Source organism: Labrus mixtus, chromosome 2, assembly GCF_963584025.1.
Source record: "Labrus mixtus chromosome 2, fLabMix1.1, whole genome shotgun sequence".
Lineage (NCBI taxonomy): Eukaryota > Metazoa > Chordata > Actinopteri > Labriformes > Labridae > Labrus > Labrus mixtus.
In genome coordinates, this window is record NC_083613.1 from 14,589,000 (window position 1) to 14,616,543 (window position 27,544).

Below are 27,544 nucleotides of genomic sequence, written 5' to 3' on the forward strand. Positions count from 1 at the left end.
ACAGAAAGCACTAGATTGACAAAAACAAAGCAAAAACATTTGAGATGGTTTCAGGGGAGTGCAGTGCTGTGTGTGCGTGCATGTCTGACTGTGTGAGTATGTGAAGCTCCCACTGTGCTGTGTCTCTGCAACACCGAAACACTATTTTAATTTACAATCTAAGACACTAATATTACGCCATCAAATCAATATGAACGTAAATAAGCTCAGCTTGGTGCGCAAATAAGTTACAGCATTAACTGAAAAGGGTTTTTCTTTTTGGTGTTACATAATACAGCAGGAATGTCTTGAACAAATACAATGGGGGGAATATAGATTTCTACACCTCATCAATATGAAAACTCAGCATGTTGGCTCTAGTATTGCTTAATTATTATCAACTGTTTTGTAATTATGATGATCTCTTTGAAACAATTTAAGTTACAAAAAAAAAGAGATTGCAATCTGTTGTTTCTCAACACTGCACTAACAAGGGAAAGTCCGCCGCTGGAGCTCGTCACTTCCAGTAAATGTCACAAAGATCACACTGTTATTGCAAATGGCAACAAACAAAACAGGGCTCAGCAGTGTGCGGTTACTTCATGCTGCTCTTATCTGTTGACTTAGTGAGAAACTCAAACAGCAGTGAAAGAGAGTCCCAGAGATTTGATATCTGAGCCACAGACACACAGGGATCAACCCGGGAACGTTTTCACATTTTCCATCAGGATGGAGAGCATGCAGTGTTTGATTCTTCTTTGCCTTCATTTTACTTTCATTACAGTAACATCTGCACAAGACAATGGTATGTGCTATTTTCACTCGCTATTATTTCACAATGATATGTGGTGTTAACTGCCCCTGTGCGGGTTTATTACTTCAGCATGTATGTGGCTCCACAATCGGGTAATGTCTAGAGCCGAAATATTTACAGGCATTTTCCTTTGTGTTATGATCTTTTTGATGTTTGGACGACAAAAAGGCAAAATCTTACTTCTCTGTCTTTTAAAAGCTGATGTGAAGAGATTTAAGCTGAACAGACTGAAATTAATACAGATGCCTGTACATGACTTACAAAAGCAGATCATCAGGAAAAATCTTGGCTTTTTCTGTATTGTTATTTTTTTTAAGCTACAACAGGAGTTTAGTTTGGTGCTCTTTGTCGCCCACCGAAGGGTTCTAAGTGCAACTGCACTGTCGTAAAACACACATAGTGCTGTCAGGCCCCTCCCTTCTCGATAACATGTGTTTGTTGACAAACAGAGTGTGGCCAATGAAACCAAGTTGACTTGAAGGTGCAGTACCAGATTATGCGCTAATATGAATCTGCAAGAGTATTCAGCTCGTTGTTTACTAACTGTTAGCATGTGGAGTATGTGTATGTGTATTAAGCTGTTAGCATGAGGTCTATGGGCTCTCACTACATGTCAACATTGACGAGGGTCATTTATTACATGCTAGTTGAGATAGGTTTGAAAGGTTCCAAACTTATAAAAACTGACTTAAAGATCGACGAGGAAAGACTGTATGACTTTCTGCACCCGGTAAGGCTGCTAACCATGAGACAACAACGACCCCCATAACGATACTGCCTAAGGCCCCGTGTCCAACTTGCATTTTTTACTGAGGGCCATCGTCTTATAACATTCTTTTTTCAATGAGTAGAGAGCGTTCACAGCGGAAAGCGGTCGTCTGGAGAAAAAGCAGAACGCCCAGCGTCTTTTCTTCCGAGCGCTCAGCCTTTTTGTGCTACCGCTCCGTGCGCTCGAGTTGAAAATCTTTCAACTTTTCATAAAGGCGCTGTTGATGTCACCGGCGCTCTTTTCCAAATGTATGATATTCCCCGTCATTTTGCCGCCAACAGATCCTGTCTTGTACCCACATCCTCTTTGCTCCGTGTATGATCGGGTAAAAAACGATCTCAATTATAAAACATGCAGTAAAAAGTAACGGAGCAGTGTCAGTCACACCACGGCCGTTGTCAACAGACTGTTGTCATAGAGACAGGACGGACGTGCAGCGCTTTTCTTCTCAGCGTACAAATGCTTCATGCAAACACTCCAGAGCGTACAGCCAGCGCCTTTCTGTAAAGAAGACGCTAGGTGGACACGGGGCCTGATGTTACATTGCAATTTGTTCTTAATAATACCTGCAGGGATGTATACTCTGTTGTTGGATTGTTGCTTTTCTATTAGCCGGGAGATGGATCATAATACCTACATGCTGGGCAGTAGTGTCATATTAATGTTAATTAGCTTTACATGTTAAAGTAACAGGGTTGTGTTGGTTATAAATCTGTGAGTCTGTATACATTTATCATCAAACCTGTTTCTCTCTGCAGTTTGTTTCAGGCCCAAGCTGGCCGACAACATTGACATGGAAGGGCTGCAGAGGTACTTTAGCCCCGGTTCGGAGTTAGCGCTGTTCTGTAAACAGGGATTCACCCCCATCTTAGGACCTCGGAGGATTGTCTGTGGCACAAGTGGAGATTGGACAAAAACCAAATTCAAGTGCATACGTAGGTCTCCAGATCATCTTGAGCTTCTTCAATTAAAAATGGAATTCTAACATTAGTATAACTTTGTAATTTGAAATGCATTCATTTTAGCCTTTTCACACATGCACTCCTGAAAATTTCTATAAAATTCCAGGACAGCCTGGCCATGAAATTTTCCAGAGTTGCCCTTTCACAAATGCTCTTCATGTCCTCAACATCTTGTAGAAATGTTACTAGAGGGCTGGGTGGAAGAAGTCCAGATAAAGTCGGGGTTAAAACACTTTGTGTTCACACATGCAGCTCACCTCAAAACGTTAAGGAAGTTTTGTACAAGTGTGAAAAGGAGTTGGGGCTATGACTGATATCACAAGCTGTTTTCACACATGCACCTCTGAAAACTTCAAGAGAATTTCAGGAATACTGCACCTAAAATCCTCCTGATCTGGTTGTTCACACTGACATGCACCTCACAGCGGAAGATTATCCCTTTCAGACACAAAGGTATGCAAAAACTAGAATAGGGAAGTGGTGGACAAAACAACAGAGTCCGCTCTACGGTCCTGTAATGGGATTATTTGCCGTTATATCAAAGCAATATGTAGTTCACCGTAATCACAGTCTCATCAGAAGAGCAGAGAAGAACATACTGGAGAACAGAAAACAAAATGCAGTAGTTTAATTACATGCATGGAGATCGTAGTGGTCGTATGCAGACACTCTATGGTCATTCACCAATTGCAGGAAATAAACATCAGCACCCCCTCTTCGTCTCACTCAAGCTAAATTCTCCTGATTAAATCCTGCTGCGTTCTCACATCCGCTCACTCAGACTTACTGCGGAAAAAATACTAGGGGCGCCTGACAGGAGAAACTCCAGATGAAACCTCAGTGAGAAATTTGGCTGTTTGCCTTTATATATGCAGCTCATCTTAAATACCTCAGGAGATTTGTGTCAGTGTAAAAACAGCTTCTGAAAGATATTCCAATTTTACTACAAATAAAGACATAGTTTTGATGTTCTATAGAAAAACACAAGACTTAAAAGAATTTAGGGAGAAGTATTTATCTTGAATTTTCAGACACTGATTACATGATTGTATTATATATATATATATGATTAAGTCCTACAGCTGGGAGTGAAAATAAGTCATCCTTTGTTTGTGTTGTTCTTTAGGAATAACTGGTTGAAACTGTTTTTCTCTCCTTCCAGCAAAACGATGTCCGTACCCTGATGAGTTGTCTGATGGAGAGATGTACTACGAGGATACTGTGTACCAGAGCACTATCAACTATACTTGTAATGAAGGGTAAAGCAACCACTTCTTGTTGAATTTCAATGTGTTTTCAGTGTCTGTTGCTCTTTTAGACATCCCCAAAATCATGGAAAAATTATCATTCAGAAGCTCCATCAGGGAAATGATTCCATCAATAGAAGAAATACAATTAGGGCTGGTTTAGTTAACTGCGAACAATCAGCACATTCTCAGTGCAGGTTTCTTTAAAAACATTTCTGAATATGTAAAATTATTATGTTTTGATGACCTTTATTAGATTTACTGTTGGGTTTTTATGCCTTTATTTGAGAGATAAGACAGTGGATAGAGTCAGAAACCGAGAAGAAAGAGAGTGGGGAGTGACATGAGGAAGGATCCGACCCGAACCGGCATGGAGGACCCAAGCACCTGCGCACCCCAAACGCAAGGCCACCGGTGCACCACTTGGGTCTCCCCCCACCCAACAATGCACTTTAAAATAATCTCAAATCCTTTAATTTACAAAACAGGATGGGGCCTGAAAGTGGCTAAGTCAGTGGTACTTGTGTGTATGCATGAGTGAAACGATAGTGAGTGAGGTGGTGTGTAGAAAAAGTAAAGACAAAAAGAAGAACGAGGAGCGTGGCCCATATAGGGACCAGTGTGGCAGTGTATTTCTGTATCCCTCGCTATGTATACGGCATCCTTACAGGACCCAACTTATCAAGGACCCAGCCTGGGAAGCCTGAACAAGACCTCAACAAACCAGGACACAAAATAACTAAAACTCACTGTGTGTCAGACCTGCAAAGAAACCAAACCTCCAGGATAAATGCACTCGACCTGATGCACTCTAGACACTTTTGAGATTCTGTCCATGCATTTTATAAAAGTATATGCAGGGTATTGACTAATTTTCTAAGGCTGCTCTGCACAGGTACACTTTAACTGGAGCTAGCTCTGCTGAGTGCCTCGCCAATGGGACATGGAGCACACCAGTACCACAATGCATATGTATGTATTAACATATACAATAATATATAAACAAATAGAACATGCATAAAGTTGATTTTTCTGTTTATTCTCTCACAGCTGTTATCTGCGGTCTGCCTCCGATCCCACTGAACGGGATGATCATTTATAATAAGAGGATCCAAGGGAACTCCATTGAATACGGTGTGACAGGGACGTACAGGTGTCGACCTCCGTTCGTAGTTTTTGGTGAGGCAAGAGCCGAGTGCACCGCGAGTGGCAACTGGACCGAGACACCTGAATGCAGAGGTATGAACGTCTGACAATTAGGAATCTGTTATGATGGCAAGAAACATTGTTGACGTCTTTAGCCTACTGATCACGAAGATACAGAGGCCTGGAGGGAAAAGCATTAAGTTCTGGCTATCCTCGGAGAGACTTTTGCAGGATCCTTAAAAATCGCTGGCAGTTTTCTCAGAAACTTTTGCAGGATCCTTAATTCACTTTAACAAGTTTCCAAATAATTTTTGCAAGATCTGAAAAAACTCTTACAAAGTCCCGGAAAAACTTCACAAGTTCACAAAAAACTTTTGGATTATTCTAAGAAACTTTTGTGATATCCTTAAGAAAATGTATGAGAGTCCAATTACCTTTTGCAAGATCCTGAAAATTTTCAAAGAACCTGAGAAACTTCCCAGAAAGCGTTTAGAAGGTCCCAAGAAACTTTTACAATATTTGGTGAAGACTTTTGCAAGATCCCGTGAAAGCATGTACGTCAGAATTTTCAATTAATATCGACTGCTAACATGAAGTCCAGTTAAATGTTTTACATTTTTCTATTTCCAGTGGTGACCTGCCCGCAACCAGAGAACATAGACAGAGGATACATGTCAGTCAACGAGGAGAGGGACTATGACTACATGGAAAAGGTCAAATTTGGTTGCCACAGTAACTACGTTCTCGAGGGAAGCCATGAGATTGTTTGTCAGCAGAACGGCAATTGGTCTGAAAAGCCATCATGCAAAGGTAGAACAACTAAATGACAGTCAGTTTATACATTTATTTTCGATGGTTACCCCGGGGCGTGAAGGTCTCAGATATGAAATACACAGCTGTTTTTTTTTTTGCATTTAGAAGAGAGCAAGATGTCTCGTGTGTTTCCCAGTTTGGATCTACTGACGACATGCTGCTTACCACTCTGAGCTTTCAGTGTAGGGACATAAAAACAGAATATCTCACATTTCCTGTCTGTTTCTTCTTCTTCTTATGACTTCCAGGGCCCTGCAGTTTGGGCATACAGAGAACAAGGATACTTTACAGAGGACAGAAAATGTGGACCAAAGACCTGAATCCCAAGAGAGTCATGCACAGAGAAATTATCTCGGTCTTCTGCATGGACAAGACCAGGAATTGCGGTTACGCAGTGTCCACTCAGTGTATCGATGGAAAACTTAAAATCCCAGACTGCTTTGAAGGTACAGAAAACGAACCTAAAACCACATTGCATCAGCTTTTTGTAGATATAAGTAGAGGGACCCCAAAGAAACATGTTGGAAACCACTGGATAATGGTAACTTTAACATGATGTAGAGCCACTTAGCTCGGTGACTTACTATCCAATACTTTTCCAGAGTTTTCCAGATTGTTTATTGCTGACACTCTAGCTGATTCATTACGTCACACATCAGTGGGGAATCATGCGGGGCATTGTTAAACATAAGCTTAAAGATTTGTCTATTAAAATACAACAAGTAAACTTATTAAGTACACTTTGGTCATCAGTTCCTTTGTTGATCTGAGGTCTCTGGACATGGGAGTGACTTCTTGACGCTTTCGGGCTACTCTGTGATTAATGCATCATGAAATGATGAAATCTCACTTGTCAAGATCTAGATTTATATCATATTTAGTATAAAAGTTCTAACCCGTTTTGTACATGTGTATTTCTTTGATTCCAGAGCCCAGCGGTGTCGATTACAACATCTACTCAAGTTCACTTCCATCAGAAGTCCAGCAGTGCTGAAACTGCAGAAGATCCCGCCTCTGATGATCATCAAAATACTACAAAATGAAAAGATCCTGACTCTGATGATCACTAAGATACTGCAAAATGAAAATCCCATCTCTTAAGATCATTAAAATACTGCAAGATGCAGCCCAGTCATGTTTCCTGGTGGTGTATTCTTTTAAGTAATGTTTCCATATAACAAAGAGGTAGCTATAGTGTTCAGTGTGTGCAACAATTTTCTGATCACTGTCCCTCATAGCAGCTTCTGGATTCTGACTGAAGTGGAGTGTGTTATTCTTTTGCATAAAATTGCATCCAAAACTGCAAGATTGTCCAAGTTTCTGCGACCCCACCAGCTTTCTCTGACGACCCCCCAGGGGTCTGGATCCCCACTTTGAACAACGCTGTTATAGCGGACAAGGCTTGTGGCAGCAAGCGCGGACTCTGTTGTTTTCTGTATCAGTTTCCCAACTCGCGCGTTGTCTCGCGAGATCCGACGAGACCAGCTTTCTTCTCGTCCAGCATGGCCGCGCTGTATGAGGGATACACGTTGTGCGGACTCGTTCCAGCTCAAAATCAGTCAAATTCAGGCATTCAGGAGGTCGAGGAGGAGAGAGACTGCGACCATGTCTTGGTCACCGACTCAACCCGATCCGTCACGTTGTATAAGGTAACGTTTAACCGTGTGTTTAAAGGTGGGCCAGCTGACCTGTGAGACTCGTGTTGGCATCCTCCGGTTATCGTAGCATTAGTGACAGAAACCAGCAGAACAGACATGAGCAGACACAAAGTTACAGCAGGCTGGGATACATGAATATGTTTATATTTTTTTTTAGTGAAAATCCCACTTAAGTGTCGCTTAGGTTGAAGTGTAAATGACGCCAGTCTGCCAAAACAAGCGAACAGCCGCTGTATCCACAACGACACACATTTCTTACTATTTAATACATGTAGCTCACCAATTCTATTCATCTCTTTAAAGCTAAATACACCAGCTTGTTAGAGCCTATTCTACAAACGTAAGCTGTTCTGAACGTGTATGACCCTCTGTCTTTCACTAAAAGTGAATGGTTTGAAATAAGTGTAGATAACGGGGACTGAAGTTCATCAGTGGGGCTGTAACGATACACTCCATCAAATTCAATTGCACAATGTGTGTGTTTTAAGGTTCCTGGTAATGGTGACATTGTGATTAATTTTGCAGCCCTAGTTCGCGATGTATGGTAGAGTAGAGCAGAGCTGCTACTCCTCCGCATTGAGGGGAGGTGGATCTGATTAGGATGCCTCCCCAGGGTAGGAGACCAGGAGGTAGTTCATTCTAAGATTCTAAGATTTACTTTTATTGATCCCTGCAAGGGGAAATTTCAGTTTTTACACTCTGTTAGTCATGCAACACACACGCTGATATATACACACATACAGAAACAGGAGCCTATGGACATGCACTAATGGAGAGAAGCCAGACTGCACCGGGACTTGAACCGGCAACCCTCTGGTTCCCAACCCAAGTCCCTACAGACTGAGCTACTGCCGCCCACAATAGGGGGGGAGAACATTTCTTTGGAGAGGGAAGTCTGTGTTGACTTACTGCGCATGCTGCGGAAGAAAATGGATTGACGATTTTTTTATAAAGAAATATAATTGAAGTCAATTCATGAAAGAAGAAATATGATTCTTCATTTCAATTATCTGACCAAAAAGTAAATAGTAAAGTATGTCCTTTATAAATATGTCGTACTTTTTTTCATTACTTTTTAAATGTTGTAAAGTTACTTATGAGACGATGCCTTATCATGTCTGACAAAAAGACCTTTTGCAGTATTTTTAAATGCATCACGATGTATCATGACGTCCCTCTCCATTAATGTTATTTCATGTGTCTTCCTGTTGTTGCAGGTTTCTGACCAAAAGCCGCTGAGCAGCTGGACAGTGAAACAGGGACAGACTCTGACGTGTCCGGCCGTCTACAACTCACAGACAAAGGAGTATGTGGCGGTCTCGGACAACAAGGTGAGCTTCCTGTCGTCGCTGTAATGCCACCGATTCTTTAAGAGATAGAGTATTGTGTTTGCTCTGCAGCTGTACAAAGATACAGAGAATAAATGTGGGCAAAAACGCATCAATGATCTGCTTTGTCGTTGTTTATGTCTCCTTAGATCTGACCTTTCAGAAACCTGTGCATGACTCTGTTCCAACATTAAATCTGTCTGTGTTTTTTTTTGTTTTTGAAGGTGATCAGAATTTGGAAGGAAGAAGACATACTCCTAGAAAAGACCTTCAAAGCAACCGTAAGTGTCAACATGGCCGTCAAGTGGTTCAGAGGATGTCTCGTCTGACCGTGTCTCACTGTAGAAATGTTTATTCATTGTCTGTGTGACACTGAAAGGCAAGGGAACAAGCCTGTTGTCAGACAGAATTATTCTCTTGGGTATAATCACGTACATTTCGGTCAGTCTAAAGTGTTTCTTTCAGAGTATGAAGCGGTTTGTATCAGATACACTGTATGTCAAGTACGTCTTCACTGCTTTGTCCCAGTTATTGTTCAAGAGCATGATATGAAACTGTAATTTTCCTGCTAGCCCGCTTAAAACATATTTGACGAGGTGCCTAATGTCGGTCCAGACCTCTGAAATCCTGATGAGCAGAATGAATCCTCTGGAGCCGGCGTGTTTGAATGCCGATGTGGGTTTGCAAAGCCAGGAGCGTTACCTGAAACGAGACGCTGTAGACGTCCGTTGTTGTTCTTGTGCTTGGAGTTCTGCCACGAAATCAGAGACGTTGTCAGTGATGTAAGGGTTTACATAATGACACGGCTCTATTGCGACCCTTGCCTGTGGAAAAGCCTTAGACTGTTGGCCAGTTAACCAGCTCTGCTCTGGCCCCTAGTTCACTTTGGTGGAAAAGGGGTATAAATGACCACGAACCCATTTAATGGCTGTGAGCTCTTTGTTATTTTCATTTCCATAATCTAGTATCCTAATATTCATGAGAAGATCAACATCATCCTTGTGACTGCAGTAGTTCCGAGAACTCTCCACACAGACATCCACAGAAACTAAACAAGTGCCTCCTTGGTGTTCCCCTTCCTGCCTCCTTTTCCTCATTCCTCCTTCTGCTCTTTCCTCACATGTTCTCTTCAGGTGTCATCGGATATCCGGAGGGTCCACAGTGTACCTGGAGGGGAGCCTGTGGTTTTGTTCCAAAGAGGAGCTGTGAGACTCCTGGACTCTCTCCTTTCTGCTCCCCAGCAGCCCATCGAGGAAGTCCTTTCTCAAGAAGAGGCGATTCGGTAAGTTTTGCCCCTTCCTTTGTGCTTTCCGGCGCTCCAAATGCAAAGTCCAGAGAAGAGAAGCCCTGTTCAGACTGCTGTTTCAAGGCGTGCTGTATACGCCCCTGTGATGTTTCGTCCTTAATCTGAATATTCGATTCCCCCTCTGTACCGTCTTCTGAGGTTGTAACAGAGGTGAGATGTTTTCAGAGGACAAACCAAAGCCTGCTGACTTGTAATTGGTCGATTCGGCTCGCACTTCAAATGTACTACAAACAGAAACCAGAACACTTTTCATGCTGCCAATCCAGATTCTGCTTTTCAATGTAGAATCTGTAAATAGAGATTATATCTTTTCTCTGATGAGTTTTAGACGATCAAAGTGTTTTTTTTGTCGGGTATTGATTTTATTTTTCTCCTCAGGTGGAGTACTCTCGTAGTGGTGGAGTCACAGCAGTTTGTCATCTTCACAACTGAACAGGTAACAAAAAGAGTCGTGGCAAAAGACACCAAACTCTCCCTTTGGTCAGATTATTACAAGTTTTAATATTCTCTGTATTTGGATGGAAAATGACGCGCCCGTCGGCCTAAGGATTAAGCATTTTTCTCTCCATAGAAATGTGCACCAACTCTTTTTTATGGTATTTTATAAGACCTCATTGTCTTAAAAAAAAACCAAAAAAACTCTCATTGTCTTTCCACAGAAAGGAGAGAATTTTCTCTACCTGCAGAGGCTGAATCCAAACACCCTGCAGAGGTACCGACTGGAGAGAGAGGAGCCTGGCCTGTCCCCGCTCAGCTTCTCTGCATCCTACACCGACAAACACATACGCCTGCTTTATCTCTGTAAGCCCGAGCTTCCTGCAAACATATTTTGAGTGTCAGTAATTGACTGCACAGGATGGTTTTGAGGAATTAGAAATAAAAAAAATGAGGCACATTTCAGTTTTGTAGTAGAGAGAAGTGGATGATCCTGTTGAAGTCTGTTTTACTATAGACATGCCACGCCTGTAAACGACCACAAGGGGGCCTTTTCTATTCTGTTTCCTCAGTTTTCATTTTTAACTTTTGTCCTGTCATCCACTCCAGACCCTAACGGTCACGTGTACCAGAGTGTGGTCTCTGTGAGGGGTCTGGGTGCTGAAGAGGGGGCCCAGGCTCTCCCCCTGCCCCGCAGCCTGCTGCTCGTACTGCCTGTCGGTGACGGTCTGCTGGAGGCAGCGTCGGCCCTGGTCCTGGATGAAGCCCATGTAGCCGTCGTAGGGGTTCCACACCCCTCAGCCGGAGCTGGAAAAGGTAAATACAGTTTCATAACAGAGCCTCTAAAGACGACACTAAAGCTCTCTACTCAGACGTGAGTGTGTCCATGTTTTCTGATGTGATCAGCCTCAAACCCATGATAGATCATAGATCATGTACAGTGATTCACATGGGCCACCTTTGTAGGTCAGAAAATTGTGAACTCTAGAATTTCAAAAAATGATTAGCCCCATACACTTTGCGATTCTGCGACAGTGTTTTAACGACACCCCGCCGCCATTACACCTTTGTACTTACACATAGCATCTGCGTCGCTGTCACTGAGTGGGAAGACTCATTGTGAAACTGAGATGCAGAAGTGCCAGAGGACCAAGAGAGGCACAGTGTGTAAACACACAGTGTGAGCTTCACATACACAAACTCGGGCATACACACACACACACACAGCGCTGTTCCCCCTCGCTGGTGCCGATGTTACAAATGGCCAGTGTATTCCCCCCAATTACGCTTCTGATGCCGATCAGCAGTGGAACAAGTTTGCAGATCCATTCAGCCTCTATGGGGGCGTAAATATCCGACATTACACTGGTGATATGTAAGCACAAATTAAAGATTGAATTTAAACCCATTAGGATGCTCACTCATGTGACGCCAGCATCTAATGTGTTTGTTCTTTCTTTTTCAGACTTTCTCTGCATCTGGAACACAAATTTCCAGACGCTTCAGGCAGGAAAAGAGATGGCGGGTAAAATCTATGGACAGGTAGGACATCTCCTCTTCTTCTTTTTCTGACTGATGATTTATAGCCATGCTAGCAGCAGCGTCCTCGAGCTCATACAGGACTACCACCCGTTTGTGCTACTATGACCCCCCCCCCCCCCATACCCCAAAGTCCAGACTACGGGCCAAGGCTCCCTGTCCTCCCAGCTGCTGGGTGCTGATGGAGGACTGTAAGACTTTGGTAGATCATTGTGTCTGCTCTCCACTGTGACCGGGCCCCCTGTCCCTCCTCACAACTTCACTGCAGTTTACAATCTTAAAACAGACACACTTACAAACTAGCTGTGCTGTCTACATGATCACTGTTAACTACATTCATTTCCTCTTTTTTTTCTAATCTAGCTGTGGAGTTTTTCCAACAAGTTGTTCATTCCACACGGCAAAGCGCTCTCTGTTATTCCGTACGAGTGTCCCAAATCATGCCTGGCCTCTGCGCTGGGAAAACTACGGCAGGCCAAGAGTGACGGTGAGATGAAACAAATCTGCAGTAGCTACTAGTGTGAAGAGACTTTGTGCAAATGTGTTAGGGCCATATGTATGAACAATTAAACATAATAATGGATTAATAATGATGCTGCATGTTCACTCAATACAGTTTGTTTGTCTTCTTCTTCTGACTGCTGCAGAGTCCAAAGCTCCAGCTTCTGTACCGTCTTGGAATAACCTTCTGCACGGGGAGAAAGCTCCGCCCTCCAGAGCGGTGGAGACGAGGAAAACTGTAAGTCTGACTGTGTGTTGAGTTTTAAAAGATCAATAGAATTGCTGAGGCATAATTCTTACACAAACTGGCTTCAAGTCTTTCACAGATCAACATCATACAAAGTCATAGCTCTAATTTTGTTCCACTGTTCTTACAAAATTCCCGTTCTATGGAAAGAGGAAAAATGTTACTGTGACAAGGCTACTATATTCTACTTAAAGGTGAAGTCAGTAGAATTGCTTGTTGCAGCTTTTTAACACAACATTCAAACTGGGCCCCTCCTCCTGCGCTCATCACCACCTGAAGCTCACTGCAGGAAGTAGCGTGTACATTTACTGCTTGTAGCCACACTGCAAGCTACCGCACGCTAGCACAAGCTAACCGCCGGTGTTTGTCACCTGCCTGTCCAACAGGAAGCAGACCAACTCCACGTCTGCAGGTAAAAGCCAACACAAGGTGGCCGTGCAGGATTCAAATACCTCCTAGACTGGCACAGTTTCTGAAATGAATAAAATATCTGCTTCTGCACAGTTATTAAACGTGTGTATTTTTCTGAATTGAGGGACATCTGAGGAGTAATACTTAAGTGCTGCTTCTGTCAACTGGGTCTCCTATAGTTTGATTTTTCTTTCTTTCCATGCAGAGAACAACCCGCAAGTCCCAGTCAGCGCCTAGTTCAACATTTGACCAAGTTCTGGAGCTCATCAAGGTAAAAATGTGGCTCTTTGAATGGCTCGCTGACGAGTACTGGAAGTCTTTTTAGAATGTATTGATTATAACTAAGGTCTAATGTCCTCATGCAGACTGCACCAGCAGAAGAGATCCAGAAGGAGGTGGACGGGCTCATTTCCAGGTCAGACATGCAGGATCTGCAGCCCTCCGTCGGGCAGCTAGCATCGGCCCTCGTGTCCCGAAGCCTGGATGATGCCGCTTTCTACGCGCCCAGTACCCTTGCACAGCTAGTGCACACTCGCTCCCTGTGCCACAGGTCAGTACAGCCTGGATAGACGATTTGATCATCCGTCCTCTTTGTGCATGTGTTTCAGGGATTTAATGCTTTTATAAATTCAAGAACCTGTGTTTGAATTCAATTGTAATCATTGCCCTAGCTGCAAAGTAATTGTATTTATTGAATCTGACAGTATCTCTACATACTGGAAGAGGAGCTCGACTATTGTTTTGGTGACTGTTAAGTGTTAACCATCCTCATCTTTATCAGTGTGTGTCCTGACCTCGTGCTCCTGGCCCTGGAGAGGAAGGACTACTTTCTGTGTCAGCTCTGCCTGCAGTTCTTCCCCGACATCCCGGAAGCTGTCACCTGTGCCTGTCTTAAGACTTTCATCAGGTATTTAAAGTCCACTTCCTGTTTAATCAACACTAGAACCCACTCTATGAATGTGTTATGCATGATGCTACCATTAGGAGGGCACTAATGTAACTTTCAGCATCCATAAAGGTTAGTGCTGTCAATCAGTTTGAAAATTAATCATGACCAGTCACACTTTTGAAACACTCCAAATGTGCCACATTGATATGCAAAGAAAGCTAGGAGCGGCCTGTTGCAAAGACGCCCCCCTGGAGCTGCCTCTGCTGCCCAGCCGCAATGACCCGAGTCCATCCAGCTTGTTGCGCTTGCACTCTGCATACGGAGGCGCCTACTATGCAACGTTAGGATGCAAACTCTCAGACAGCTACGTTTGCACTTGGACAGCGACTGTTTTAGCCAGATGTTGCCACGCACCCAACTTAAGCACACAAGAGCGTGTTTATCTGACCGAGATGATAAACGGCGTACCTGGTGCAATAGAAGGAGCCTCTCTGTCCGGCTGGCTTAGATGTTTCCTATCTTCTCAACAGATGGTTTAGAAGTCAGATCCTCCCGTTGAAGTCACATTCACATGTTGTGAATGACTCGATCCGGAGAAGTGAGCCGTGACTTTTTGACAATGCAGCTTGTTAATGACGTCGATCTATTTTGACTTTGATTCTTTTTTTCCTGTTGAAAGAAACTCAAGCCTGCAGATCAGTTATTTCATTTCATCGATAATCCAAGAACTGTCGAGGAGCATCGGGCTTCATCATCAAAGTTTTATATCACATCATCACTTCAGTCTGTAATGTCACTCAAGTTGCTTTCGGTTGCTCGGTAACGTGAAGGTCTCCCCTTTCTCTGCCGAGTCTGCAGCAGGGCGTTTATCATTTCATGTTTTTTTTAAGGAAAATCAAGAGGAACAAGGCTCGGTTTTGAGTTTCAAGCGGTTTGAAGCGGGAAAGCCGTATGATTAATTTGCGTTAAAAATAATAAATGCAGTTCTCGTGCGTTAATGTTTACAGCCCTGAGGATGACCACTAAATAATCCACCTTGGTCTTGCAGTATGTCAGACGTCGATGCAGAGAAGGTGAGCCTCGAGCCTGACAGCGTCTCCTTCATGGAAACCCTGATGGCCGGAGAGCGTGGCCCCGTCGGGTTACAGAATGGCTTCAGCCCCACCTCCTGTGACGAGGAGCGCTCGGACACCCTGAGCGGAGGAGGCGCCGTCACCAACACCAGAGCAGAGGACAAGGAGAAGATCTCCACTCCACCAGAACAGATCTGTCCTGTGGGATTACACAAGACCGTCCTACTGTATCCTTCATGTGCAAAGTCACTTTGTAGCCATAATTATGTAATCTCATGTTGTAGGTAAACAGCATCATTACTAACTGTGTGTGGTGGTTGTCTATGAAAAATGAGTTGAAAATATGACATCTTAACTCAAGATTTACAGAAATGAAGTCCTGCTGACGGCATACAGCGACACTTACCTTCTCCCACACCTTAAAGATCTCTCCTCCCAGCAAGTTGTCGTAAGTCATATCTACGCTGCAGTGGTGGCTGGTGCGTTTTTTTCAGGGGGGCACAATGTCTCAAAGATGGACCGGGATGCATCTTAGTTTGTTAGTTTGATGCTAACAAATACTAGAACAAACACCATGTAGTAGTGCCTAAAATAATAAGTAATAAGGGTAGGTATTACAAGTTAAAGCTTCAGCCTACACCTTTTCGGTCAATTTTTTCTTCTCGTCATTTCTTGAAAGCACATGCCTTTGTACATTTTTTTCAATTTAATTCTACTATTTCTACGCATTTCCTAAAAATGTTGACCGAAATAAAAAATTACTACTACTATGCAATCATCCTTAGAGGCATGCTTCCTAAACTCTGTTGAGATCAACTATACAATACTGCTGACTCATGCTTGTCTGGTCTGCTCCATCTTAATATACAGTCAATGCTCTGATCCAGTGACACATCATTAGCCTTTTCAAATCTGCACTTCTGAGAATTTCAGGACGACTGTCCCTGAAATCCTCCTGATCTGGTTGTTCACACATTAACCTCACAGTGGGGGTGTATTTACTCCAGTACATTAGTTGATTGTAGTAGTAATGATTGTTTTGAAATATATAAATTATTGCAGAATGGCTGTAGTGTGATGTTATCATGATTTTAGGCCACTTATCGTATTGTTCGTTACCCTGTGAATCCCACCCCGATCTACGATTTTTGACTTAAATCTCAATAAAAACAGCCTTCATTTACACCAAAATATCCTGCTCTATACACATTTGTCAACACGTGTGCTAATCTGTGTTTGACAATTTTAATTTCTCTCTCCTCGTTCAGCTTTTCCTCCAGTACCTGCAGTACCTTTACCTGAAATATTCCCAGGATGGGTTCCCACAGATGAATGGATTGAGATCACCAAGTCTGTCTCAGGTCTGTATCCAGGTCTACACACATCATTAGGCCACATACAGTTAGTGCACCAAACACATCTCATTTTTACAGACCTATGGAATGATGTGCATTGAAAGTCGTCTTGTGTGTGGCCAGCTACACTCTCAGAAAACTTCATTGAATAATCTTAAACCCTCTATATGACTGGAACACTTTTGATAATGGTGGTTTTCTTTCCCTTTAACATCGATTGTAGGTCATGGACTGGGTGTGCCTGCTGTTGGACGCACATTTCACCGTGCTCGTGATGACTCCAGAGGCCAAAGGGTTACTGCTGAACCTCCACCGGTTCGTCAAGTCTCAGGTAAAAAGCAGGCTTCCCTTTTGTGTGAGATACATTACTAGCTATATATAAATAATATATATATTCTGGGAATATAACAGGAAACACACAACCCTGCTATCACACGACTACTATTATATTGATGAAAACATTTTTACAAGTTAGTTGAAAAAAGGTTTTGAAAAATGAAAAATTTCCTTATAAATGATGTCATATAACAGCATCAATTTCAAACATCTGGTAAAAAAAAATATCTGGCTGTGTGGATGTTTCAGTTTGTTTGGATTCTGGCGCCCCCCTGTGGACAAAGTATGTAGTGTGACGTATTTTAAGGCAGCCTCTGGACCCACCACCGACTCTTTCATGAAAAATGAAAACATTTCTGAAATTTTTCAACCAATCAAATTTATTTAATGAAAGACGCAGTTTGGACCTCAGAGAGTACAGCACATGGCAGACAAAAACTGAACAAACAGGCACACATTCTAGTTCTGTTCTGAAGCACTGGTACTCCAGATAATTTCAACTGGCTAAAACCTTTTGAACAACTGGGCCCTGACAAGTTCCCATTAATACATTATTGGTAAATAGTTGTCCTATTTGCTTGCTCAGTCTTTCACAAAGTGGTGAACCCATCCCCATTTTTATTTTAGAAAGACTCAGGATTTCGTAGGGCTCGCCTCCTGTAGTAGGTGCTTTTTAAGTAACCGCCTACTATCCTAGCTGTACGTACTGATTTGGCCAAAATGCAGTACAAATGATCAACAGTATGCGAAAAAGTACCCTGATGTCGTACTGAATCTGCAGTATGCATCAGACCAGTTTACCTCGAGTACTGATTCCCACAATTCACAGCGCCAGGTCAGAGATGGAAATGACGGACAGCAGCAGACATTATAACAGGGAAATAAACACAATCAGACCAAACCACACAAAGCAACCACCGGCAAAGACTGTAAGAGGATACTGCACTGAAGCCGCATTCACCGCCAGCTGGGCTGTTGTTTACTTCCTCATTCCAAGACCGGAAACCAGCGTAGCGGGGCCTGGCATACTGCAGAATAACCACTACTGACAGTCACACTACACACTACTGTTTAACGCAGAATGTGCGGTTTATAAACGGCCTCAGTGAGATGCTCTTTAGATACCCAACCATGATACTAACCTGTTACCAGGTTACCTTGTCTATCCAATCCAGTCCAACTTTATTTGTTAAGCACTTTAAAACAACCACAGTTGACCAAAGTGCTGTACAGAGGAATAAATAAAATATGTAACAGCTCACATGAGATAAAAGAAAAATGTGAAATACAGAATCAAGTTAAAAGACATAAAACATAAGTAAAATGAATAGGTACGCAAAAAATAAATAAATCGATAAGTCGACGCCTTACTGTGTGTCAAAGGCCAGGGAAAAGACAAGATTTAAAAACAGTCAGAGAAGAGGCCTGTTTAACGTGCTGAGGTATATCGTTCCATAATTTTGGAGCCGCAACAGCAAACGCACGGTCCCCTCTGAGCTTCCGCTTGGTTTTAGACACCCTCAGGAGCAGCTGATCAGCTGACCTGAGAGAGCGGGTGGGCGTGTAGAGAAGCTCAGAGAGGTAGGGCCGGGAAAGACCATTGAGAGATTTAAAAGCAAATCAAATAATTTTAGTTAAGTTAAAAGATGTGCAGCTGCATTCTGTAACATCTGGAGACGGGCGATGGAGGACCCACTAACCCCCACATACAATGCATTACAGTAATCCAGCCGTGTGGTAACAAAGGTGTGGATTACCGTCTCAAAGTGCTGCCTTGAAAGAATTGGCTTTATTTTGGCCAGCTGCCTCAAATGGAAAAAGCTTGATTTTACAACAGCCTTAATCTGACTGTCAAGCTTAAGATCAGGGTCCACTTTAACCCCTACGTTTGTGATGCATTTTTTGGTATACTGGGCCAAGGAACCCAGATCTACAGGGGGGGTCCCAGTGGTACCACCAAAAACCATCACTTCTGTCTTTTTATCATTAAAATTTAAAAAGTTCAGAGCCATCCAGGCCTTTATGTCATCAAGACACTCAAACAACAGTCGAACAGAGTATTCATTGTTCTTTTTAAGTGGCACATAAATCTGACTGTCGTTTGCATAACAGTGGAATGCAATGCCATGCTTCCTAAGTATTGAACCTAGCGGGAGCAAATAGAGAGAGAAAAGTGAGATACTGTGAGATATTCCATCAGCTGTTTTAATTTGGCAACAAAAGACTGGAGAAGTTGTGAAATGCTCACTGTCCCAACTTTTATGAAGCATGTTGTAAGCTTCAAATTCAAAATAGGACATAACATTTGTTAAAAAAAACAATGAAATTTCTCTGTTTGAAAATAGCACAGAGTAAATCAAATGTTTGATCATATATGGGGTTTCAACATTTTGCAAATCATCAGATTCTGTTTATATTAACATTTTAAACAACGTCCTAACTTTTTGTAAACAAAGCCAGGAAACTTATTTTTTAACAGGTGAAAAAATTATTGAAACTAGTAGATCAAATGAAGAAACCGAACATAACCATTTGGTATAATTAGGGTTTTTTCTTTTAAGTCAGTGGTTCTCTACTCCTCTAGCCTCAGGACTCACCACCAACTCCTCAGTGAAAAATCCCGACCCAAATTTATGATATTTTTCGACTCAGATTTATTTACAGGAAAATTGTGCAGTTTGGACCTCAGTGGGTACAAAACATGTGACAGAACTGAACAAAACAAACATGTTTTAAAAGCGCTTCACAGACCTTTTCACACAAGTTTTTTTCCAGGCATTCACTGAAAATGGCTCCGCAACCCCCCTCTGGGTCCCAACAGTTGAGAACCACTGTTTTAAGTAACGGTTAAGGAGGACCGGGGACTCGGAGTGTGTGTGGTGGAGTTTGAAACCACTGCGCGTGTGGAAAACTTAAATTTGATCGGTTGTGAGAGAAAGAACTTGAACAAAGATATTCTTCTTGTGTCCTCAGGTGAGACTGGTGTCGGAGCTGGGGAAGATCGAGGGCAGCCTGCAGGAGCTCAATAAGATGAAGGGGACGAAGACGGACGTTGGACAATACTCAATAGAAGTCATTGAGCTGTTTTAAAATATCAACAACTTAGTGTTTTTAGAATTTGTCTTCTTCCAACTTTTCACAGTCTTGTGCTCGCTCAACTCGGTTTGATTTAAAGTCTCAGACCACCAGATCCAGGAGTGTTACCCTATATCAAGATAATCCATTATTTGGTTTGCATGATGAACTAAAGTTAAAATTATGCCGGTTCATTATGAATTGCGAGAGTGAACAGCTTTTTTTGTGTCCTTACGCATCTGAATATTTGTAAATCTGTCTGCTGTGACTTTGTACTGTTTGACACAGGATGGCTTTTTATGTTGAATACAAATATATTACAAAATCAAAACCTTAATCCATGTCTGATTTATTTTTACTGCTTGATTACTTCACTTTTTCTGTCATGATAAAAGATCACACTGGTCGTACTAAAGGTGTTCTTACTTTTTACAAGGTCCCCAATGCATTTCAGTTTGTCTATTGCAATTTAACAACTACCGTACTTTGGTTCAAATCCTCGTATGCTGTTCTGTTAAATAACTAGGGAAAATGTAAAGTTTGGATGTAATCGCCAACATTTAACCAAACAGAATCTGCCTAACATACCCCAGCTGGGCCTCACAACCACCTCCACTTCCCTCTCAGCAATATTACCCTTTTTCCTCATACCATCAGTGCATTATGCCAGCATCAACTCCCACAGCAACATCACATCAGTTGCCAGCGCACTTCAAGCGTCACCAAAAATGGAGACAGCAAAGGGCGGCACTTGAAGACCAGGAGTGTGTAGCAAGAGGGGAGCTACCAAAAAAGCGGCATTGCTGAGAGGACTACCACTGTGAGTGTAAATTATGTGGTCAGTCGAAAAGAAAAAGCACTGGTCATACCCAGCTGAAGGGGAAAGTGGTACAGCATCTGGACAGAACAACACAGAATGGAAAGAAGTTCTTCAAAAGTTATTAAAGTTAAAAGTTATTTATTGTTACAGTGTACAGTTTGAGTTGTTTTAAAGTTAAGATGTGTGAGAATTGTTTTTTAGACAGAAGATGTTTATTTTTTAACTTCAAAATTTGCTACATACATTGTTGTTGCTGTTTTAAAAGTTGTTAATTGGTCTGAAAAGACCATTACAGAATGGAAAGAAGTTCTTCAAAAGAAATAAGTTATATATATTATTATGGTGTACTGTAACACATTGTTAGGACTTAGTAGGTAATATGTTAGGAATTGGTTAGGACTTGGTAGGAAAGCTACATAATGACTTTGTTATCGCGATGAAACAACAAAAAAGTTATTTGCGTTGTCGGCAGGATTCGAACCTGCGCGGGGAGACCCCAATGGATTTCTAGTCCATCGCCTTAACCACTCGGCCACGACAACAGTTATCATGCTTTTTATTAACTAACTTTTTAAACCTTAACATACTCTTATAAAGGAACATTGACATTTCTTAGTGATTATGCGAATTTATCGTTATCGACGAGCCTTAATTGCTAACGATTTATTTGCCAGCTAGCTAAAGCTTGGTCTCGGTTTGTCAGCTACTTTGAAGTAGCTCAAACACTTCCCATTCACGCGGATAAAAACACGATGACACTCAAAAGGAATTTAATTTTCTAATCTACGTCGTAATATCAAGGCCAACAGGTGGCATAGGAGGCGTGTGGGGGTGTCTCGGGCCACCAGGTCAAGATTTCACCTCTGTTATTGATGTGATCAGGTGTTATGCCGAGAAATGCATCCCTTACAAAAAATTGCACGCACCTCGCGGAAGTGTTAAACACGGTATAAATCTGATTTTGGGTGGCAGATTATGTGATGACAAAGTATGTGAAGTTTATACTTTATAAATGTTAAGGGTCATTATTGTTATGTAGACTCGATAGAGGACGCATTTTATTAGCCTGCGTAAATATGAGCTGCAAACAGTGTTGACTCTGAAGAGGAAATTTAATGATGGATGCAAAATTCGACTGTGTAGAAATAATGTCTGCCATATTTTTGCATAGTCCTGAGAGGTTAATGTATTGTCCCGGGCCACCTGGTCAAGATTTTACCTCTGTTATTAATATTTGGTTACATGTAAACAGGTGTTATGGCGAGAAAAGCATCCCTTCCAAGAACTGCATGCAGCTCGCAGGAAGTGTTAGAAAACGGTGCATTGCTCGGCCTAACATTACACCGGGCTAAATTGCTATAATAGATCAAATTGCGATGATTTGGTTAATGCAACTTGTCTATAAGACTCAACACAAAAGTGTGGGTCCCTTTGGTGACGAAAATAAATTCTTAAATTATGCGAAATGCATTCTTGCATGCTTGTAATTACAACCACGAAACTGTGCGCTGTTAACTTTTTTACGACGACTTATTAGAGCTGCATGTTCAGCAGAGCTCAACGTCGGAGGTATGCTTATTATTATCTTCTTGCTTCGCTTTTGCTGTGACGACGATGGCGACAGGGCCGACGATGAACGGTGATGTTTGCACGGATTGCACTGGACCCAGCTGCGGGTTAAACTGTCCACAAGCAGCAGCCGACGCTAATGAAGTACTACGGGGGGGATAGAGTTTGCATGGATATCTAATTTTATGAACTAGCACGGCAATTGCGTCTATTGAAGAATAGTGAGTCACGTGACCCCGCAGCCACTCAGGCCTGCTGGTGTGAAGTTAGAGGACGTAATCCCCATTTCCGGATGTGTTACAAATAAACCTGTTAAAAGTAAAGCGTTTAACAATTTCTTTATGATTATAATGATTGAAGTAAACTAAAAAAAAAAAATGTCGAGCTTGTAACTCACATAAGTCCTGCTTGATATAATTTCATATTATTTATTTTATTTTATTTTGAAGGAATGATTGCTTCTTTTCCGGTGCAGCAACTGGTGTTTGTGGGTAGCTTGACGCAGCTCTGGGGCCTGCTGTGTTTTCAACGGAGGGAGAGCTGAGAAGAAAAATGGCGTCTGCAGGCGACCCAGAGCGGGACACCGGCCATTCAGTTTGAGCTTTCCACCCTGAAATTGAGACCGGGGCTTGGTGGGGAGTTATCGGGAACCGGCACCGGAACTGTTGGCTTTTTTCTTCCCCGCTTTTCTCCGGTGTGCGTGGCATACTCAAGCACCGAGATTGAAGCGGAACAGCAGATACACTCTCCTACAATGAGGGGGAGAAGAGGAAGGCCGCCCAAACAAGCTGCCATGATGCGGGAAGGTTCACCCGGGCCAGTCCGCGGCTCTCGGGGCGGCAGGAGCAGAGGGATGCGTGGACGGGGAAGAGGCAGAGGACGGGGTCGGGGAAGGGGAGCAAGCGTTGGCGTTATCGGCACTGGCTCTACGGAGGTAGATACTGAAATATCCGGCCGAGAGAACTTTCATTCGTCCCGGGGCCGCAGGAAAGTTGGAGCCTCTAGCTCGGCGGCGGCCGCGGTGTCGCGGGGCAGAGGAGGCAGAGGGAGAGGCAGGGGGTCGAGAGGCGGCCGCGGCAGTAGAGGCGGAGTGAGGCGGCCTCAAACTAAGGTGGTCTACGACGACAACAGCGACGAGGAGGACGATAATTTAAGCTACAGGTCAGACGACGACGAACTCCTGAACGACAACCCTTCGTCAGATCTTGAAGAAGAGGAGGCCTTGGGAAACGACTCTGACTATCTGGAGGAACTACCAGATGATGAGGATGCCAGCTACTGTACGGAGAGTAGCTTTAAGAGCCACAGCACGCTCGGTAGCACCCCAGGTACGTTGGTTTTGCAAGTGCACGCACTTTATCAAAGCAGGTGTGCATAACTTAAAGTGTGCATTGTATTTTTAGCTCAGTAGAGAAACCAAGCCGCATTGTTCAAAATGGAGCTTGCACTCAGAAACGGGCCTTTGTTTACTGTGCGCTCTGCTCAACGCTGGCTTGCAGATCTGCTCCACGCTTCAACCCGCTCTCATGTGTTTGACTTTTGTCAGATCAGCACATTTTTTTGTTGTCAATTTACAAATTAAGAATTAATTGGTGCTTTTTTTTTGTCGGTCTTTTTTTGGCTCGCTCTTATTTTAACTAGTCTTCCTACAAACGGAACATCCTGTATGGACTGTCTTTCTACCTGACACTGATTTCATTCATTCAATAATATCTACTTCTGAAATTCATGTTTAACTTAAATAAGCTCGATCGAAACACACACTTTGTTACATTTCAGGCCTCGTTTTACCGGTTCGTTATTTTACGTGTATTTTAAAGCTGCATGAAAGTTTTCACCGCCGAGTAAATGCAACTTTTAACCGTGATAATGTAATGTATTAAAACTTACCCAGCTGTAATGCAGGAGACGCATTAAAGTTGCATAATGCTGCTGATTGACTTTGACAGGCCGTTTTTTGTTTTGAAGAAAGGCGCTTTCTTTTTTCTCCCCCCCCCCACTTGTTGCAAACAAGCTTGAACTCATTTCAATATTGCATGGTGCACCGTTACCATAGTAACCACTCCTGCGTTATCAGGTGAGCAAATTGGTGCCGTCACGTTCCCGCTCATGGAAGGTCATGTATGTTACTGATGGAAGTTGTGTAACCTGCCAAAGTCACATAAGTGTGAGCTTCTCTGTGCATAGGAAAACAAACACGCCTGGAATACACTAAATGTAATTAGTTGAGTTATTATTTGACATATTCTTATTTTCTGCCTTTAAAAATAGGGTCATGATTTTTCTCTTCAGTCTTACCTTTGCTTTTACGTGCTGGATGAAGTTCTCTCAGGAGAAACATTACGCTGCAGATTATATTCCCCTGTAAATCTTCACTTTACACTCGAGTTTGTTACAAATGTAAGTGGTTTAAGGATTACTCGCATACCTCTCTACATGCAATGACCAGGCCGCAGATTTCTCTAAAGACACTTGAACATGGGAGCTTTGTGCAGCAGAGTGTGAAGGGTCAATCTTCTGACATTACACTGCTTCCTGCCGCCATGTATACACACGCACACGTGCTGTGTCCAAACAAAGTGCACACACACCTTGTTGACTCACATTATGTTTTTGATGCTCAACCTGCGGAGGTCAAATCCTGATCTGTGGCTGTCAAAGCCACACAGTTATACCACACCTTCACCAATTTCCTGTTTACTATAATAACAGTATTATGAGTGAATAGTTGCTCTACTTGCTGACTATAGAGATGCTTCTTGAACTCTTCATGACATGGCCAATGAGTTCAGAATTTAAAAATAGGTCACGGGGTCAAGTTCAAAACCATCCAGACTCAATCAGAACCATCACATGTGCGGGATATTTTACATCATACTGTAAACAAAAGATAATATGGACTGTTATAAACGAGATAAAAAAAAAAACAGGCTTTTAAATCAGATTTAGACACTCATCTTTTTCAAAATGTGACTTCTTAAATGTCACACTACTTTTAAAAACAACCCCATTGTAGAATATTACCTGCTACTGATGTGTCACCAGTGAAATTTTGTATTTGATAAGAGTGTGCATGCGTTGTGTAAATTATGTAAGGATACTGTTACTGTATATTTTGGGTGGAAAACCTTTGGGGTGTGAAGATGTAGGGCAGGGAAAGATATGTTGGCTCCCTGGGATTAGTCTCATAGGATGAGTATAGCTGCAGGCAGTGTTACTGCAAATCCAAGATTGTGGTAGAGTTGTCATGATATGAGAATTTTAAACTTTGATACCACAGCAACAAATAGAAGGGTCACTTCTGTTTTTTTTAATGACCAAAAATGCAGGCATTCATAAAAGAATCGGCAAGGAGTCTGTACCGAAACGTTGTCAGTGTTTGTGTGCAATGTAAACAGTTACACATCCTCTGCTCTCTGTGTTTGTAAGATAAATAAACAAACCGTTTGCATCTTTGTGAGACACCAAAAAGACTTTAGAAACACCTAACCCTAACTCTGCCGACATATGAACCTGAATGGACCCCCTGCTGCTTTCTCCCTGAACAGCTTTCGGTTAAAAATATGACTGAAGCAACACTGATTCTGCAGCTCTGCAAACACATTCATTTTCTTTGTATGCACTGTTCGAGTTGCCACCTTTCCTCTCACTCATGGCTCTTTTTCATTTTCTCTCCTTGCAGGCCGGAGAAGAAGCCGGGCCTTACGTCCGCAATCACCCATCCTTGAGGCCAAAAACATTCCTCCCCTGGACCTTCCCAAATCCTCTGAGGACCTCCTGGTTCTCAACTCGCAGCTCCTCAATGTCTCTGCCGTGTACGAAGTCCTGCGCAACTTTGGCACGGTTCTGCGTCTCTCCCCATTCCGCTTTGAGGATTTCTGTGCGGCGTTGTCCAGCCAGGAGCAGTGCACGCTGCTGGCAGAGACCCACATCTCCCTCCTCAAAGCTATTCTCAGAGAGGAGGACACTTCCAACACCACATTTGGTCCCACCGACGTGAAGGACTCTGTCAACTCCACTCTTTACTTTGTGGACGGTATGACCTGGCCGGAGGTTGTGCGAGCGTACTGTGAGAGTGACCCGGAGTATCGGCACATTTTGCCTTGCCAAGAGGGCGAGGATTACCCGTATGAACCGTTGGAGAGCAAAATCAAAGTTCTCCAATTTTTGGTGGACCAGTTCTTGGCGACAAACATTGCCCGAGAGGAGCTAATGTCGGAAGGTGTGGTTGCCTACGACGACCACTGCAGGGTATGCCATCGCCTTGGCGACCTGTTGTGCTGTGAGACATGTTCGGCCGTGTACCATCTGGAGTGTGTGAAGCCGCCTTTGCAGGAAGTACCCGAGGACGAGTGGCAGTGTGAGGTGTGTGTGGCGCACAAGGTCCCCGGTGTGGCCGACTGCATCCCAGAAGTGCAGAGGAGCAAACCTTTCATACGACAACTGCCAGTCGGCTACGACCGACACCACCGCAAATACTGGTTCCTTAACCGCCGCATTGTAGTGTAAGTGCAAAATGTTTTTATGTGCCACAACTATTGCAAAGTAGGATTGTCACTATTCCAGAGTTTTACCCTCGATACAATACCGGTAAAAATGTAACAATATGGAAACATGTTTGGACAACACAGCAACAAAAATTGAAGTCTTAGGCACCCAAGATTTCATAAGTTCCTGCACGCTGTCTAAATTGCACAAATACTTTTACATCGTTCTGGTACGAAGTATTGCCAAGGAAAATTTCCAATTTAAGCAGCGTCATCTCTTTTTGTAAGTTACATAAACTAACTTTTACATCTTTATGAGACGCCAAAAGAAAAGTATTTGCCAACTATGCATTTGAACATGGCATATCTCTCTCTTTCGCTCACAGCAGCTTTGGGTCAAAAGTATGACCTAAGATCTGTCGTTTTTTTTTATTTATTAACTACTGTAACTTTTAATACTCCTGATTATTAGAGTAAGAGTTCGTATAATTTCAAAACGTTTGGAATCAAAAAGTATCAAACTATCGACCGTTTTTTCATCCTCTAATTCATTCAAGATTGTCATGGTTAATCCCTGAGCATCCAAAGGACTTGTATGTAACATCGATAACTCAAAAACAGAATTGCTCAACTCCAAACTCCACATTGTCAGAACTCTAAGTGACATTTAATTACATTTTTATTCCCAAAGAAGTGTCGGATGTTCAAAGCTAAGCTTTATCCATCCGGAGCTCGGCTCTGGTGGCAGAGAGGGGGTCATAGTGCCTGCTTGAAAGAACTGCATC

General features: G+C 42.7%; 3 protein-coding genes and 1 non-coding gene across 8 annotated transcripts in view; 3 read left to right on the top strand and 1 right to left on the bottom strand.

Annotated features, from left to right (window-relative positions):
* The first annotated feature begins 551 nt into the window (after positions 1 to 551).
* Positions 552 to 6,867, top strand: LOC132985647 (beta-2-glycoprotein 1-like). The gene is made up of 8 exons (XM_061052911.1): positions 552 to 784; positions 2,321 to 2,497; positions 3,687 to 3,783; positions 4,667 to 4,743; positions 4,822 to 5,010; positions 5,548 to 5,727; positions 5,979 to 6,176; positions 6,660 to 6,867. The coding sequence occupies exons 1-8, from the start codon at positions 709 to 711 to the stop codon at positions 6,722 to 6,724; spliced, it is 1,059 nt and encodes a 352-aa protein (XP_060908894.1). The 5' UTR covers positions 552 to 708; the 3' UTR covers positions 6,725 to 6,867.
* Positions 6,868 to 7,195: 328 nt separating this feature from the next.
* Positions 7,196 to 20,220, top strand: nol11 (nucleolar protein 11). The gene is made up of 18 exons (XM_061052912.1): positions 7,196 to 7,379; positions 8,606 to 8,719; positions 8,941 to 8,997; positions 9,850 to 9,998; positions 10,401 to 10,458; positions 10,682 to 10,823; positions 11,067 to 11,273; positions 11,923 to 11,999; positions 12,360 to 12,483; positions 12,644 to 12,735; positions 13,361 to 13,426; positions 13,521 to 13,705; positions 13,937 to 14,062; positions 15,093 to 15,344; positions 15,487 to 15,565; positions 16,386 to 16,478; positions 16,696 to 16,803; positions 19,782 to 20,220. The coding sequence occupies exons 1-18, from the start codon at positions 7,233 to 7,235 to the stop codon at positions 19,896 to 19,898; spliced, it is 2,193 nt and encodes a 730-aa protein (XP_060908895.1). The 5' UTR covers positions 7,196 to 7,232; the 3' UTR covers positions 19,899 to 20,220.
* Positions 20,221 to 21,163: 943 nt separating this feature from the next.
* Positions 21,164 to 21,245, bottom strand: trnas-aga (transfer RNA serine (anticodon AGA)). Its single transcript has one exon. It is a non-coding gene; the product is annotated as a tRNA-Ser (tRNA).
* Positions 21,246 to 22,802: 1,557 nt separating this feature from the next.
* LOC132994068 (nucleosome-remodeling factor subunit BPTF-like) overlaps positions 22,803 to 27,544 on the top strand; it is a 49,110-nt gene continuing 44,368 nt past the window's right edge. For 4 of the 5 annotated variants that reach the window (XM_061064179.1, XM_061064188.1, XM_061064206.1 and 1 more), the window contains exons 1-2: positions 22,803 to 23,600; positions 25,955 to 26,777. In XM_061064179.1, the coding sequence (XP_060920162.1) occupies positions 23,027 to 23,600; positions 25,955 to 26,777 (1,397 nt within the window). In that variant the 5' untranslated portion in view covers positions 22,803 to 23,026. The remainder of the gene's footprint in view (positions 23,601 to 25,954; positions 26,778 to 27,544) is intronic. The other variant, XM_061064197.1, reaches the window with a different exon arrangement.

Bases quoted from the DNA above. Each gene is read 5' to 3' on its own strand.
- LOC132985647 (XM_061052911.1), top strand. From the start codon at position 709: ATGGAGAGCATGCAGTGTTTGATTCTTCTTTGCCTTCATTTTACTTTC. The intron at 785-2,320 runs GTATGTGCTATT...TTCTCTCTGCAG, and splicing joins AACATCTGCACAAGACAATG to TTTGTTTCAGGCCCAAGCTG. The intron at 2,498-3,686 runs GTAGGTCTCCAG...CTCTCCTTCCAG, and splicing joins AACCAAATTCAAGTGCATAC to CAAAACGATGTCCGTACCCT.
- nol11 (XM_061052912.1), top strand. From the start codon at position 7,233: ATGGCCGCGCTGTATGAGGGATACACGTTGTGCGGACTCGTTCCAGCT. The intron at 8,998-9,849 runs GTAAGTGTCAAC...TGTTCTCTTCAG, and splicing joins AAAAGACCTTCAAAGCAACC to GTGTCATCGGATATCCGGAG. The intron at 9,999-10,400 runs GTAAGTTTTGCC...TTTTCTCCTCAG, and splicing joins TCTCAAGAAGAGGCGATTCG to GTGGAGTACTCTCGTAGTGG.